Source organism: Falco biarmicus, chromosome 13, assembly GCF_023638135.1.
Source record: "Falco biarmicus isolate bFalBia1 chromosome 13, bFalBia1.pri, whole genome shotgun sequence".
Classification (NCBI taxonomy): Eukaryota; Metazoa; Chordata; class Aves; order Falconiformes; family Falconidae; genus Falco; species Falco biarmicus.
In genome coordinates this window covers 13,703,999-13,720,517 of record NC_079300.1, presented here as the reverse complement: position 1 = coordinate 13,720,517, position 16,519 = coordinate 13,703,999, and the positions used below count along the sequence as shown (strand labels likewise).

The 16,519-nt window shown below is 40.3% G+C and overlaps 1 protein-coding gene across 2 annotated transcripts in view; it reads right to left on the bottom strand.

The window, feature by feature from the left end:
• Positions 1-16,519, bottom strand: part of OSTN (osteocrin) — a 104,162-nt gene that overhangs the window by 4,279 nt on the left and 83,364 nt on the right. Inside the window, exons 1-3 of one of the 2 annotated variants that reach the window (XM_056359155.1) lie at positions 10,429-10,505; positions 3,606-3,704; positions 559-776 (exon numbers count right to left, since the gene is read on the bottom strand). In XM_056359155.1, coding sequence (XP_056215130.1) covers positions 559-776; positions 3,606-3,704 — 317 coding nt within the window. In that variant the 5' untranslated portion in view covers positions 10,429-10,505. Of the gene's footprint in view, positions 1-558; positions 777-3,605; positions 3,705-10,428; positions 10,506-16,519 lie in introns of those variants that run through there. The other variant, XM_056359154.1, reaches the window with a different exon arrangement.

The following is a 16,519-nucleotide window of genomic DNA, read 5'->3' as shown; positions in this document are numbered from 1 at the left end:
TACTGTGAAGGTATTGCTGTGCTACTGTATTGATTAAAACCTGGTTTATCGTCAGTTGATTGAGGTCTTGAAGCTCATTCTACTGTCTGCCCATTTTCATGATGTGTTCTTTATCTTGCTATTCAGGTTGTGCACACCGCCATACCTTCTTTTCTCACCCCAGCCTCGAGAACACCCAGTCCTGCCCCTCTGCTTTTGAACCTCAGGCATGTTTTCGCTTTAAATAATCCCACAATCGAAAAGGCAGTCTTAAACTGAATGTTAGCTCACATCAGTGGAAAGAACTGGACTAAAAAATGCATATGGTTGAATGTTCTTTGTTAGCTCTCTGGCACCGTAGGGATAGATGAATAGTGCATGTATTATTCATCACAGCTGAAGGACTGCACACCACGCAACCAGAACAATTGCTGAAGAGATGCTGGTACCCTGATCAAAAGCACCTCTCAAGTGACCAGTAAACCTGCTGGTGGCTAAAGGTAACCCATGTGTAGCCAGGACATCTACCAACAGCTTTCTTCTGACTTTATCATTATAGTAGGAGCAACTAAGAATTACCTCTGTTTGCCTTTAGCGTCCACAGAGGCTGAAGAAATTCTGTCAATTGGGGAGCCAAATCCTGGGAAACTTCTTTTCTTCTTGGTCTCAGTCACCTCATTCTCCAGAGACACCAGCTCATCAAGAAGGAACAGTTTGGCTGCCAGGCTGGTGGCTGACTTCTCTTCACTGGTGGTGGGATGTGCTCCTACGCCCAGAGCAGCTGAAGGGTCCAAAGGCTGCAAAAGAAAGTGTGGATGTTTGCTACTGCTCAAGTTCCAGAAAAACCATTTCAACCAGTATCACAGCAGCATTCCTATAAATACATAATCACTAAGATACTGAACCTGGGACCATGTTTTAAAACAAAGTTCCTTCTGTGAAACATGGCCATTTTCCACCCACAGGAGTTTGACATAAAAAAATTGGAGTTTTTTTTCTCTTTTTTAATAGAATTAAACTCATCTTCATTATTATTGCAAGAATTATCAAAATTTCTTATTTCACAAAGCCTGTTTTTACAGGCCAGCCCACTATCCCTATCTCAGCAGTGTGATTAGTATCACTTACAGCATGAGCTGAGTAATTTAATCTCATTTAAAAATGCAATCAACATTATCAGACTCCAATATCCATACTGATAATTTTCAGGAAACTGATTTTCAGTTTTTAAATGAATGCTAATAAATAGTAATGAAAACTTATACAGAATTTTCCATCCAAAGCTGACGAATGAATTGCTATGCAAAAAATATCCCAAAATAAACTGGCTCAGCACTGACATCCAAAGAATTTATACAGTAACAATATGTGGGGCGGAGGAAAGGAGAGTATGTTGCACAACACAGTACTTTGAACCTTGGTTATGACATTAGGCTTAAACCTTTTCAAAGCCAAACTACCTCGCTACCCAGAATAGCTGAGAATATTGGGGTCAATCAAGACAGAAATGAACCAAATCAAAGTGAAATAGTTGCTTTGCAAATAACAGAAAAATATAGGGCAGCAGATAGTCTATGAAAGCAGGTGTTAAGCTCAAATAATTTTCTCTTTAGATGAAATGTTTGTCTTCTTGCTCCACTTGATCTTCACAGACTTAATAAAAAATTTGGTTAGAAATTTCTGTTTATATGCCTTGAAGTAGGCTTTCCTCTATCTTCAGAGGCACGCCACTGCCTGTCTTGCTCATATACAGTGGATTTAGCGCAAACATAAAGGAAGCCATCACATGGATGATGTAATATGCTTGTCTCCTGTGGCCCACACCATAGCTGTGGTGGTGATGTTTTCCACTACTGATGGGTGGCACATACACCCTGTCATTGGTTAAAATTGTGATCTTTATATAAGAAGGAGCACACAAATGATGTAGCACTGTCAATACTTTTCTAAAGGATCTCATATTGTCCTCTGACTTTACTTTTAATGAGTCTCAAGTGCACTGAGCAATCCTTTCTGTTCCCTTTCAGGGTTATAAAACTTTCATAGAGGTTTGCAAGAAAATTATGCCTTTGAAAAAAGACTGAACTCTACCCTCTGGTTAGTGAGGATAAATATCTACACTAACACTTGAAACTAGAAAGTCAAAAATAGCCTCTGCTCTTGAGTACTTTTTGTCTTAAAAATTATATAATAGAATTGTAAGAAGTAAAGAGACAGGTAAAATGGTAATCAGAAGCAGACAACAGTTGTCCTATGGTGAACCACTGAATGAAGTACAACTTTTACAGATAAGCAGAGATAAGTGTGGGGTGCAGGGGGTACAGTGGAGGGTTTAAAAACTTATGAACAGCAGAGAAGTGAATAAAGACTGGTAATTTTTTCCTCAAGAAAAAGAGCTCCTCAGTCCATCCAATGAGGTCACCAGATGATGGATTTAAAATAAATATAAGGAGGTACTTTTTAAACACAGCACACAGATGAAGTGGAACACATTACCAAAAGGCATACATGTCTTTTAAAAAAAAAACAAACCACTGTTTTTTAAACCGTTTCAAAGACAAATTTCAGGCCCATCAGCAGCTAAAACATGCCCTGGTATAGTGCAGGTCTCTGGATCGGGAAGGCTCTGAAGTCATTCTCTTCTTGTGTTCTTTTCACAAAGATCTATCATTGCCAGAGACAGGATTCCAGGTCTGTGTTGCACCAGAGCAGCAGCTGCTGCAGCACTGATGCGGGGAGTGGTTCCCCCAAGCCCTATGTTCTATAACAAGTATTATTTTGTATAATCAGGGCATGTTTACTTGAAGAGAGAGCAAGGTAGAAGGGTCCATCAGTATTTTTCAGTGTGCATCTAACAGCTAAGCTGATCTTTAAAACCTATGCAAAGACCCTACAGCCAAACAGTGTGTTAGACTCTTAAATCCTTGATTTTTTTTGTATGGCACGAAACCGTTACAAACATACCTTTCCTGCCAAATCTGCTTCATGTCAAGATGACATAAAAACAGAGAACACAGTAGAAGTATTTTCAGGTGCAACCCCTGCATATCGTCCTGGATGAAACATGAGACAATTCTCCCGTTTCATCTGTTGCTTTCCTTTGCAAGCTTAGGCAAGGTACTCCGCTGCTTCCATCTCCTGGTCTGTTCTGTCTCCTTTGATTTGTAACTTTTGTGCAGGTGGTCTTCTCTTAGGGATCTCCTTATGGCTTCTGAAAGCTGTGGACTTCTCATGCTATTATTTGTCTTTAAGAAGAATGAAACCTTCCCTACAGTGCCAGAGGAGTTTACTTTCCCTGCAACCATCACCTCCTTCTCCTCATCAGGAAGTTCTCTATCCAAAGTCACCAGACAACGTTTTAGCACACAGAAAATCCCATGATGTTTCAGCAGAGGCTGCATGAATCTAGGTGAGACTGTCCTGTCCTCCCAGCCATTCTGCCTGTCCTCCCAGCCATGCTATTTGCATCACTCTTCACTAGGTGCCTCCTTTGCCCTTGCAAAGTCAATACTGGTCGCTCACCTTCCAACACTGTTTGGATACTGTGGTGTCTTCCACACTCTGTAGCCAAGAACAACCCGAGGAAGAGCAGGGTTACATGACAACCACCAGAAACATTCACCTACCTCTGGAGCTGCCTTGGCGAGGAGCACTGAGCTAGAGTGCCACTGCAGCAGGGTAATCACAAGGGCCAAATGCACCACAACAAGCTGGAACTGCAGCATCTGCAAAGGAGAGCGATCTGTTAATGACTTTGCAGTTGCAGTCCCAGAGGAACCTTGCTCCAAAGGTCTTAAAGAAGTGAAAGCAAAGGGAGAGTCTGTTCTCATGGCTGTTAATATGTTTTCTTTCATAGAGTCACTGCATAACACACAGCAAACAAATAGCGCCAGCTGAATGCTCTTCACCTTTAGGTGACTTTGCAGATTACTGTGTCTCCAGGTCCTGCCCCAGAGTGTAATTCAAGCCTGATTCTTCCATTCTTTGCTGACTCTCTGCTTGGCAAAAGCAGAAATAGAAAAGATGTATAAAGATATTTCTATGATGTAAAATAGTTGTTTTATCCTATTCTATCAGGCAGAAAACACATGGTAAAAATCATCTGGCTTTGTACTTTCCCCACCCCACCCCACTACAAAGGAGAAAAGCCATAAAAGCATTTGGAGTCCAGTTTTAAAAAGTAAAGATACAATATTTGTAGTGCTGCTTCTTGAAACTGTTTCTTGCTTGGCTTTTTAAAATATTTTACATGTGTTTCCGTTATTTGGTTACCCCATTTTACAAATATATATATATACACGCATATATAGTCTGTCAGGGATCAGTAGCAAGGAAGAAAGCCGCTGGTTATTCTGTAGGGGTGAAGCAGACTTGGTTCACGGGAATCAAAGGACAAAGTCAAAGCAGGAAACCAGGTGGTACCACTGTCTGTCAGTCCGATGGCAACAGCCATTGAAGTCAGACAAGGGTCTGTCTGGGTGTTTTTAAAGCTGTAACCCTCTACAATGTATATTTTTGTATGTGGGTGTGCATTGAAGTTTTAAGTAGTAGTCTGCTACCTTCACAGGTAACCACATCCTGATTATTTGGATACAGAGACATAAACATAAGTGGCAAGGTTAAAAACACATGTTTATTATGGTTAAGGTCTGTGCTGGTATTCATTCAACCCAAAGACCAAAGAGCTAAAAATAGTGACTGGTACACTAATCAAAATAAACATCAAGGCACCTGCAACACAAAAGACATTTGATTAACTGGTCAGAACTCGACGCCAGTGAAATTAGAAGCAGAGGAAACTGTAAGGACTTAAAGCTTGGCTCCAGTTCCAATGGAAATGAATAGCTAAGCACCAATGTCACTGGTTTAAAAGGGAGAAAAACTTAAGTCCAGCAAGATCCTGTTGTGCCGATTTTCATGCAGTGAAGGGAACAAAGTGGGAGAAAGAAGCAGGGTTGTCCCAGTGGAGCAGTTTAGCTCTAGAAAAGTATTTGCAAAACTAAGAGTGTGATAGGACTATGTAAACATAATTAAAACTCACACTGTCTTCTGCCAGCCTGAGACTTAGCTTTCCACCTTCAGCCCTGTCATAGGATCTTTGCTGTTAAAAGCAGTTGTTGCTTTTTCTCCTTGAGCTCATCTGTTGCAATTGGGTAACCAGAGCCCTCCTGCTTAAAGGGACTTTCCCAGCCATGCACTGGTTGTTACTTCACCCCACCCACATTTTAACCTTGACCCTTTCCAAGACAGACCTAAAGCGAAGCTTGACAGTACTTTTTACTGAAGGAGAACAAGTAAAGCTCTGACAACCACATGGACCTTTGCAAGACGTCACCTCTTGTATTGAGTTTCCATCCTTCTGGAAAACTCTTGACATATCTCTGTGAGATTGGTGGCGAAGGGATTGGCGTATAATTCCATGTCTTTAGTATCTCAGAGTCTGGTCTGGTGTTGTTCAACATAAAATATGGTATACCCTTCACTAAATGTAATTGCAAGTCTGAAATCCAGACATATTTATGCATTTTAGTGATATTTTAGTTTGAAATGTGTCAAAACTAGAATTCCTCATATAATTGCATATCTTTGTTGCAGATCCAATTAAAATAAAATTGAAGATAAGAGAGAGAACATTATTCTACCTTATCAAAGCAGGATAAACATTCAAAACTTTTTCCTAGGAATCTGTGCAGAGCCGTTTTCCAAAAAAAAGATCACAAGCAAGCAAAATTCTTTACCAAACAGAAACTGTTAAGTCTCCAACATCAAGCCAAAGGACTTAAAAGATGTTTTTCTTTTAAAGAAAAAAACCCAAAAAACAAAATGACATCCTGAAGATAAGTGGGCTGAACAAACCCCAGACAGCATGCAATTCATCACCCAGCTCCAAACCCATTGCCTGTCAAAAATGGTAACAGCTATCATTGTTCTTACCCATTTGAACTATCATATTTCACATTACTGTGGAGATTACTCTGCAAGTATAAATCACAAGAGCTTTATTTTTCTTGCTGGCCTGTTAGCAAGAGAACTGAGGCAAGACATCATGCCTTGCACTGTAATCTTTCACTTCAGCTGCCACTATATATCGATGACTATGGTCTGCCTGTCGTAATGCCAACACGGGGCGTGCTGGAGCTCCCCTGCCGCCGAGGACCTTGCTCTTGCAATGAGCACGTTGTGGCTGAGCCCAGAAGCCCTTGGGGTGTTGTGCTGTATGCTCCTAAGCTGACCTGATGCAAAGCCAAGGCATGACCATCGCATAAGCACTGGGAAGCTCCTGGCAGTATCTATTAGGACTCCAGTCCTTCTGCTGTATAAGCACTGGGATGGTATTGGTGAGCCTCCATCACCTGTTAGCCATGAGGATCTCTCATGCAGATTCGAACCAGCTGGGGGAAATCACAGCTGTGTCTGCAAGCCAGTTACTGAGGTATTTTGTTGCTGCTCCAGTGCCACAAAATAGAATATTAATTAAAATATAAATAAATATAAATATATAACATATTAATATAAATGAAATAAATTCTTATAAAATAAAAAGTATTAATATAAAAACAATGCTTGTGGATAATATTTTGATTATTATCTTAATCAAATATACCACCGAGTCCTGACACTGGCCTCACTAGCCTTGGATTCGACACCTGATGGGAATCTACCTCGGCCAAAAAAATTTATGATGAATGAGTAGCTTACCAAAAGAACAAACTTACAGATGGCTTGTGTGAAGCTCTGAGAATAAGTCTGCTCCTGCTGAAACAAATTTGCCCTACTTCTATACGTTGTAGGATGGATCCTCTGATCATATTTGTTAAAACAAAGCCAAAAATATGCCCGTACCAGTTGTTCTAGTGTTTTCAGAAACTACTAAGGGACCATGTACATCTCAAGTGTAATTTTCTAGTCATGTAAATATCAAAGAAAAGGGAGAAAAATCAAAACAAGTCCCTTCCTCAGAAAAAAAAAAGCAGTGTCCAGAAATAGGTTAGAGTGGTGGCTTTGATCTCATCCCACAGATGAGATACGGAGCACTTCTTACATACTGCTTTCTAAAAAGATACTGAAGGAAGACATTGAAGTATGGGACTTTGGCAAAATGAAATGTAAGCAGTCAGTGTCAGGCACTTCATGTTATTAATAATGTGTTTCCTGGAGTAAATGCACATTTTTTAACAATGCCATATATTTTATTAGATACACATTACAGATACTGTCAACATCTAACAATGTAAATTTCCCTTTATTTTCAGTTTCCAAACTATGTAGATAAATAGATGCAGGTAGGTTTCATCTGATGTAACCAGAGATAACTTAAAATTCCGGAACTCATACAAGAGGCATACAACTAGTTATTCTTAGATAATGCCTAGGTATTTCTGCATCCCAAATGAAACATTTTGTCAGACAGTATTTCAACGACAAGGCTGTCCACTTTCTGAAAATGAAGTTCCTTAAAACTTTCTCCAGAAGACACTTCAGATTAGCCATTGGCTTTCAAAGTCTTCATTTCAATAATTGCATTCACTCTAACAATATGATTTCCAGTGTTTGGTCCTGATGTGTTTTCGTATCACCATGCTAGTCATCTTTGCCTGTGTTTTACTGAAGTATCTATTATAAATGCTGATTCAGGTACTGATAGTTGCACTTTTGGCAGATGCAGATGTGGTCAGAGGATGCTGAAGTATACAACTTTCTACCATCTGTACTCAGATAAAACAGATTCAGTGATGGTTTAGTCCCTGCAGGGCTTGACTAGCCTCCGCACTGACCCTGCCCACAGAAAACGCAACATTTTTGGGAGCAGCACAGAAATCACATGGCTCATAAAGAGAAAGGTTGAAAATGTGGCCCTACAGTTCCCTTGCGAGTTTGGAAAGTGTACAAATAAACACAGACTTTTGGGGTACATTTGCTTAATAGACAGAAGGGTGATTTGGGAAAAAATTAACTGACAAAGGTGGACAAACACTTGTGGAATACCAGTCAGTTGTGATCCTTGTCTTTTTATTTCAATAAAGAGCATGAAACCAAACAGCCATGCAGAACAAACGAGGATACTTTTCCTTAGAATGGGCAGGAAGGAGACAGGCTTGACATCTTGCAAAACTGTCTACACTGTGTAATAACCCCATTTTTAGCAACAGATTTTAGAAATTAAAAACCCCGAACTCACATCTATACCATAAAAGTAGGAGACCATGAAGCAAGAGACACAAACAGAAGCAATAAACCCCATCTAGAAGCCTAGGGACTACTAAATAAGAAGGATGCTATGAAGTGTAAGAAAATGTCTCTTAATAGGAAGAACCTATTTATACTTTTCCTAAGTAAGAAAACTGAGCAAGCTGCAGTATTCCTGGTATGCACAATGGAAAACAAAACACTATTAGACTATTCTTCATTGCCATCTCTCAACTCTACAGTATTTATATATGTACTGACTGAACATGCCAACTTCTCTTAACATTTCTAACAACTTTACATTTAGCTGTCTTCATCTTTAGCATGAGAACTAAGAACTATTCATTGTTAGAGTGCCATCTTCAGCATTTAAAGTAAAAATAAGAAACCTTTCTATCCATAAAAATTATCAAGAAAGATATTGTATTTTTCTATATTAGAACTATCATCTCCATTCCTAACAGCACTGGAGCGATATGTAAAAGTTCTTCATACCTGGTATGAAAAGTATATTAGCAGAATACGTTATCAATACAAAAACATAGGCCATTTAAGGTCTAGTAAAAATATCCTGTAAGACATGCCTTCAAGATAAGCTTTTAAGAGACAAAAATGGCATTGGGATATCTTCACAAGACTCAAATACTGATGCTGATTTACTGGATAAATGCTTAAATATTCTGATCAAAAGATGTTAGTTGAAGGAGAAAACTCTTGGTGAAGATGCACTGCAAATGGAAATTAGAGAGTAATCTGTTGCTCTGGGTTGACTAACAAGAAAGGAAAAGCTGCAACCCCTTGCAATCTTTGCCAGGGTCAGGCAAGAGGGCTCTTACAGCCCTCTTGGTTGGTTCAACCAACCTGGTGGTATGGTTCAAATTTTGTAATTTGCTATTTAAGAAGCCTGGAGAGGTACACTTGTCATTCATTCAAAGAGTGAAAATGAAGCCTTAATCTGCTGAAATCAGTGAAATCAGGTATTTATAAATAGTGAAGAACACCTCGTCTAGCCAGATAGATTTTTGCAGTTTTCCCATCTTTAACACCACAGATTTGCTTGATTTGGGTTTTGTTTGGGGTTTGGGTTTTTTGTTGGTTTTATTTTTGCCTATTATGCCTCATGATATTCAAAGTATTTTACAAGAAAAGTCGGTTGAGCTGCATTTTCAATACAGAGTTCTTGTGAGCAGAAACAGATAAATGTAATAATTTGCCCCAGGTTTCCTGAGTGAATCAGTGGGCAGGGGCAAAAAATGTCCCCACAGCTTCTCAGCTTTCAGCTCTGCAGTCCGCATGAGAGGGTGGTCATTCCGAGCTGAAAAGACAAGTAAGGAAAGCTAAAGGCACTGTGTGTTTGTGCTTCAAAAATCAGTGGATTCTGGACTTCATTGTAGCCTCTGGACATCTAAACCAAAGGTTATTCACATGTATTTACTTGTACAACTCCAGTCTGGGAGGCAAAAAGAAACACTGAAATAGTTTTGAACTCAGAATGGAGAAATTACAATGGCTATCACTGAATCAGTCTGCCTTCATGTACAGTGGTACAAAGCTGAAGTAGTCAGATCACTGGATAATGCTAATTACTCTGTTAGCGTAGGAATGTTTTTGCAGGATTATTCTATTATTGCAGGAATGTGGCAGAATCCAGATCAACATTTATCTAATAGGAGATATAATAAAACCCTTTTGCAAATCCATACCTTGAATGCTTTCCCTAAATCATTTATCTTGTGTTTTACAATATATTACATGCAGCAAACTTGTCGACCACATATGGTGTTTAGTAATGCAAAGGAACTATTCTGTCATAGCTCTTCAGCTTATTTTAAGAAGTAATATGCATTTGACAATAACATATACAGTGGAAAATCCATAACAATATAAACAGACAGCAGTTTACTGCAAGGCACTGCAAAAGCAGTGAAAGTAACTAGTCATGGTTGTAAAATGCACTGACACATCTTGTTTAAATATTGGCTGATTAACTGAAGGATATAAGTTTCCACTGAATATTACTAGTTCAGTTTTAGTACCAAAAATACTAAGTGATAAGCATCTGGCTATCTTAATCCCAAACTGAAAAAAGAAGCTGTGCTTTTCCAATCAGACATGGGCACGTGTATACCTTGTGCATGCCTGTTAATACAAAAAACTTGAAAAAAAATTAGAAGGAAGAAAGCACAGAGGGAAGAAAGTTTCCATAAACAGAGCAGAAGACACAAAAGATCCCCAGCCCATCTCTGTCCTCACTCCTCTTACCTTGCATTGGAAACAAGCAATTCCAACCTTAAGGGTCCTGCTATGTTCTTCCCCCTAACTTATCCCTAATGTTCAGCTTTCTTTCAGAGTTTTTATAGTCTCTGCTGTAGGCTACAAACTCCAATCCCTGCCTTTGCTTTCTCTTACATCATTTCTAAAGATTTTCCACTGATCCTTGCCCTAAACCTTTCTCTGTCCTGCACTCTCACACACATACTTGCTTCACATTTGTTACATTTACTGCTCTGATCAAGATGATTAGTTTGTAATTAAAGGTCTAATTAATTTTTTTGTTGGCTTTTTCCTTTTTGCTTTCAAGATTCAGACAGCCATGGGAGTGAAAAGATTTTCAGCAGCATCACCATTCCTCTAACCTCTCATTTTTGCAAACTGCAGTACAGAAACCTGATGTCCTGAATTTTATTTTATTTTTTAAACTTTATTTCTCAGGAAAAACAGGAATAACTTTAAGAGGACTGCATTAACTTCAGGAAGAAATTAATTAATGCATTTTTAGTAGACCGATACTACTGTAAGGTAAGCATTAGAAAAGGAGTGTGTTTTGTAAAGCAAGTCAGAAGAACTTAAGTCTTTCAAACAGTTCATTTCAGCTTTTGAAATGATTGTGAAGTGTCACCTGTGAAGCTGCCTATCTTCTCTAGGCAGTGCCAGAGGATCTATCTCTTTCCCTGCTTACCTCACTAGAATAAGACTATCTTCTATTTTGCCCCTTTTCTTTAATCTCAGTTTTTAATTGATTCACACAGCAATTGTAGACCCATTTTGGGGTCTAAAATTCCAACCTGTGCAGACTTCTTAGCAGTTAATTCATAGTTACTTTGTTCTCTAAATAAACAGGCATAGCACTTTCTAAAAAGTTTTTACTCTTAACTTGCCAAAGCTCTTCATACAAGTGACGGATAGTAAAAGGAAATTTCAAATGCAGCTCTGCAATAGGTGGGAAAAATATGCCAGCCAGGGAGAAACAGCCTTGATTTCATTATCTGTCCTGATCAGAGTGATTAGAGAGAGAGAAGACTTTAATTGTATTGTAACACAGCTCATTTCCCAGATGAAGACGGCGACAGAATTTTGCAGAGCTGACATCAAGTGCCAAATCAGGATAGTTCGTTGCAAAGCGCTTTTTTGCCAGGCTCCCTGACTGAGGGATCAGTGTGGGGGGAAGTCAATGGAGAATGAGAAGCTGGGTTTGATCATGAGCACAACACAAATGTTCGGCCCCAGAGAACAAGGAGAGGCAAAGCAAACTTTTCAGTAGCATCTCCCGGCACGGGCAGATGTGGGAGTACAGCCGAGCGTAGTGCTGCAGAAATAGGCATTAGCCCCATGAGCACCCGCACCAGTGTCGGGCTGGGGCAGGCAGTTTGGGACTCCCTTCCACTTCAGGGCACAAGAGAACAGCGGTGGCAGCTGCAGAGGTCCAGAAGAGCTCTGCGGGCGCTAGGGCAGCAGCAGAATCAAAAGGGCAGAGCCAAACAATGCCAGCCGAAACACGGCTGAAAACGCTGCTGCTGGAAGAGAACTGGGCTGTGCTCCTTTTTACAGTACTACCTGCATTTAGACGGTGGCTTGCTGCTGGAAGCTCAGGGACACAGAAGTACTTGACTGATGTGTATAAAACACATGCGCAGGATCTCAGGGGAAAAAAGATAATCATGATCTAACTACAAGAAATTATTAGATTTATGGGGTATCTTTGCTACGTATGACCTGAGGTGTTGCCAACCAGCTACAGCAGTTCTAGGCGCTCGGTTTCTTTCTCTTTTTTTCTGTTGGAAAGACACAAGGTGGTCCTCATAGGCATTTACTCCCCTCAGAAAGTTTTTACGGGTCCCACCTCAAGCTCTTTAAGCAGGACCTCTGCAGGACTCCCTTCGGTCACCACGTTTGGTGTGGATGAGGCTGGTAGGAGACACGGGCTGTGCCACTGTGAGCGAGCTGACGGCAGACAACTGGATGCTGGTAAGGTAGGTGTTGCAGTATTTCACTACACAGGGCGAAGCTGCAGGATGTCTGGGGCTCAGCTGGCCAAAGCTTAGCACCTTGCAAGAGTGAGTGGGACAGTGGGCTGCAGGAATAGCAGGAGGAGAAATGCAGCCATATTGTCATCTCCTTTGACTACAAGAGGATGTCTAAGACCTGGGATTAAAACTTGCTTTTAGGCTCTCCACTGATCGGTGATCCTGTAACAAAGCTCCAGGCACTTTTGTACTACCTGGACCTACTGTCAGGTTGTGGCTCTTCCTTTTAGATGACTAATACACATTTCTTACATTTCAAAATACATTTGTCTCTGTGCTCTTCCTACAAAAGCATGCAATCTGAAAGATTTCAGGAAAGGATGCTGATACACACAATTGTCATCATCTCTGACTGGGAGGTGTGAAAGACTCAGATCTGAGTAATTAGCCATCTTCATGGGCTGCTAGTGACCTTAGAATAGGACATATGCTACCAGCACAGTGTTCTTTTCCAGGGGGGGAGGGAGGGGACACACACAAACAAACAAAAAAATCAAAAGCAGAAAGAAAGAAAGAAAGGAAGAAAGAAGAAAAAAAAAGACTATAGAGTGTTAGAGTGCTAACATTTAATTTCCTACTCTTAAATTGTCTTAGATTTAGCAACAACTCACAGATACCATTTGACACCTTCTGGAGAAGGCTCATAAGGAAGCTTCCCAGATAATGAAAAAGGTGTATGGTGATTATTTAGCTGGCAGAGTGCCCAAGGAACAGACATCCTCAACACTACTGCGGTTTAATTATACTTACAGTATAATTAAGTTAGGGCAACCAAGTGTTTGGAAAGAACCTTTGTTGTCTTAACCATAAATAAATAAACAAACATAATCTGATTTTCTCAACTATGAAGACCAAAAAACAGGAAATTGGAGGAGATTAAGAACACAAGTCATACAGCTCTTTGTTCTCTCATCCTAGAGAAAGACAAACCTGTCTCCCTGTTGCTCTCATGCTCTCGCTACTAATTTCTGCAATTCTTTCAACATCAGTTTGCAAATCACTTGATTTGTCTCAATGTTTTCCTTAATTCCTTTGGTAGACAAGTTCTTATTCAGAGAACAAGAGTTAGCAAGGGTTCATTTGTGTAAGTGTTGAGCAATCTTGCTCTTCACCAGCCTTGCCTGTGGAAACTGTATTTGGGTTTGTCAGAACTCATCCTTAAAATTTTAGGAATGACACATGAGTACACGTGCTTGCTAGTTTTGCTGTATCATACATCCAATCTTTTTCTTCTCCCACTTAAACATGCAGCAGTACTGTTACATCACTATGGTCCAAGGCACAGAAATCTCCTCCTTCTATCATTAAGTTGTCCCATGGGAACTCTACCTGCCAGCCTCTTCAAATTACTTCTACAAACGGCTACAAATTAATTCAAAGTCAACCTTTCCACTGACCACTGATTCCTCACATAAGGTTGCACATTTGACACTTATAAATCAACATGAATAGTGTGGAGTCCAGAAGGTGTTACGGCCAAAGCCGTAGACCCATCCTCAGGCATTTCTGATTCAGCTGGCACGGAGTAAAGGCACGTGACATTCTAATTGCTACGATTATTCACAGTTTCACGAAACAGTGAGTGTATCATTAGAAACACTCTAGTTCTGGGTTTAGGATGGGAAATAAAGACAACATTGAAGTTAGAAAAAGTGGATTTTTTTTCCCAGGTTTGAAAGTATTGCCCCAGTATTCTAAGAAATATTCCAAGAACTTTTTTCTTTTCAAATGAAAACTATAATTTTTGTTTATAAAGAGCCGATCTCTGTAAGTTAGGTTCTCAGCTGACACTGATTCATGCTCGGAGATAAACAACTGACGTATTCCAAATTACGGTGCCTTCAATCTATTTTTATTTCTTGAGACAATAAACTCTTCTGATAAAATTGGCCCAATTCTGACACCAGGTTGAAAATAGATTACCATTCCACCAGATTAGCCAACACCCAGCATTTTATAGCTGCATCACTGGTTCAGGGAGAACACCCAACATTGCTTTCACTACACTTACATTCATATCTTGTCTAAAGAAGGGGAAACATTTTAAAATAACTACCTCAGATATTCAGTCAATATATAAGGTTGAATTTCAGAAACCAAACTGATTCCCACCTATTTTCATGTAGATATACAGAGCCAGAGAGCAGATGACCCACCGTAAGACAGAACTATGGAAAAGAGACCCTGCATTAACAACATGTATGCATGTTTTCCAATTGAAGGTACATTCTACCTTGAAAGAAAAAAACTACGTTAAGACAGCTACTTTAAAATCTGCAAGCTATCAAAGTAGCTTTTGCTGTGTCACTTCCATTTAAGATGACTCCTTGCAGCTAGATGGATTTTGAGAAGCAAAACCCACAAAGTGAAAGTACCACATAAAACTGAAGACAGTAACATTCTTCAGGAGTGTTAAGCTTCCTACTAACAGTTTCTATATATGTACTTTTAAAAAGTCCTTTGTGCTAGAATTAAGTGCTTCAGATAAGTGCCGGGTCATGACATGAAAGAATCCATAAAAAGCACTCGCAAAACAAAGCAAAAATCCCAAGCCAGGACAGTTTATTGAAATGCAAGCTTTTTCTGTAACAGTCATGCTATGACGCAGAATAATGTGTTTGGAAATAAAAAGGGCAGTTTATGTTTTGTGCCTGTGTCATTGGCTCCCAGCCCAAGATGCCTGCGAGGAGCGAAGATGGCCAAGAAGAGTGACAGGGCCTTTTGTGCCATGGATGGATACAGTGGTCCCCAAGCTAATGGATGAGAGGCAATGAAGCCATACAAAGAGGTCTCAAAATACTAAGCAAATAGCACTAATTCTGGGCTGGTATCAGCCTGGTCTTTGCTCAAACTGGCATCACAGAAATAAAAATGAGTAGAATGTGTTTCCATCCCCTCTGGCTACGCTACTTGGAGTCAATGCTAAATATAAAGACAAACTGAGAACCAGCCCCATCTTTCTGCACCAAGAGGGAAGACAGGGAGTGGTGCGGATGTTTTCAGGCTGCCTCCCTTATCAAAGACCTGTCTGCTGATGTCCCCTGTCAGTGAAACGAACTCTTTTTTTCACCCATGAATGCTTGTGGCATGGTACTTAAAGCACAGAGCAACAAAGTGTGCATCTCAGCTGCAGAGCACAAATTTTGGCTCCAGAGCTAATTACAAATGCGGCAATGCAGCACAGCACAGAATGCATAGCAGCAGCTGAAATTCAAAGACATGCTCACGAGAAGAAAAAACTTGTCTGTCCTGAAACTCTTTCTTGGCCTCACACTTTTTTTCACACAACTGATCACCATTTCTGTACAGAGCTGAGAACCACTGGATTTGGTTCACTGGCATCATGAGAAATGATACAGAACAGTTAAAGAAAGCAGCTACGCAGCAAAATTATGACAATGATCTGGGGGAAAAGTGGAAGGTGAGTGATATTCTTCAGTCAGAGTACAGTGGTGTGGGAGCTGGGCAGGGCCACGCAGGACCACTCAGAACATCACAGGATGCCGCAAGAAACACTGCCACTAGTTTCTTACCTGACATGCAGGTAGAGGAAGATGAAGTCATGTGAAAGGTGGGGCTGGGCAGCTGCTTCTCCCTGGAAGCAATTCCTGCACCAAATGATATTAATAGGGAAGGTACTGTCTCCCCATTCCTAGTAAAGCTGTCCCTGGGATGCTGGCTTGCACAGCGGGACCATTCTGTGCTGGAAGCTAACCAGAGTAAGCTGTTAGTGTAAACCTGGGAGTTCAGAGCAATTGATGCCGACCGATTTGATTCCCTTCCCTGTTTTGCTCTGGTTTAAATGTACTTAGTGATTGGTTCCTGCAAGGAACAGTACAATCAAGTGCTGTTCTAAAAGTGAAGTCTCTGGTACTTCTAAGAATTAAAGATCTCACAGCAGTTTGTACATTCGTTGTAATGCTTGAGCAAATTCTGCTACATTACTTCCTCTATCGCTTCAACTGGACAGAGACCTTCCCTTGTCAGACTCTGCACCCTTCTGCAGGGAAGGTGCAATTTGCTAAACAGCTGCCACATCGCCACTGGAT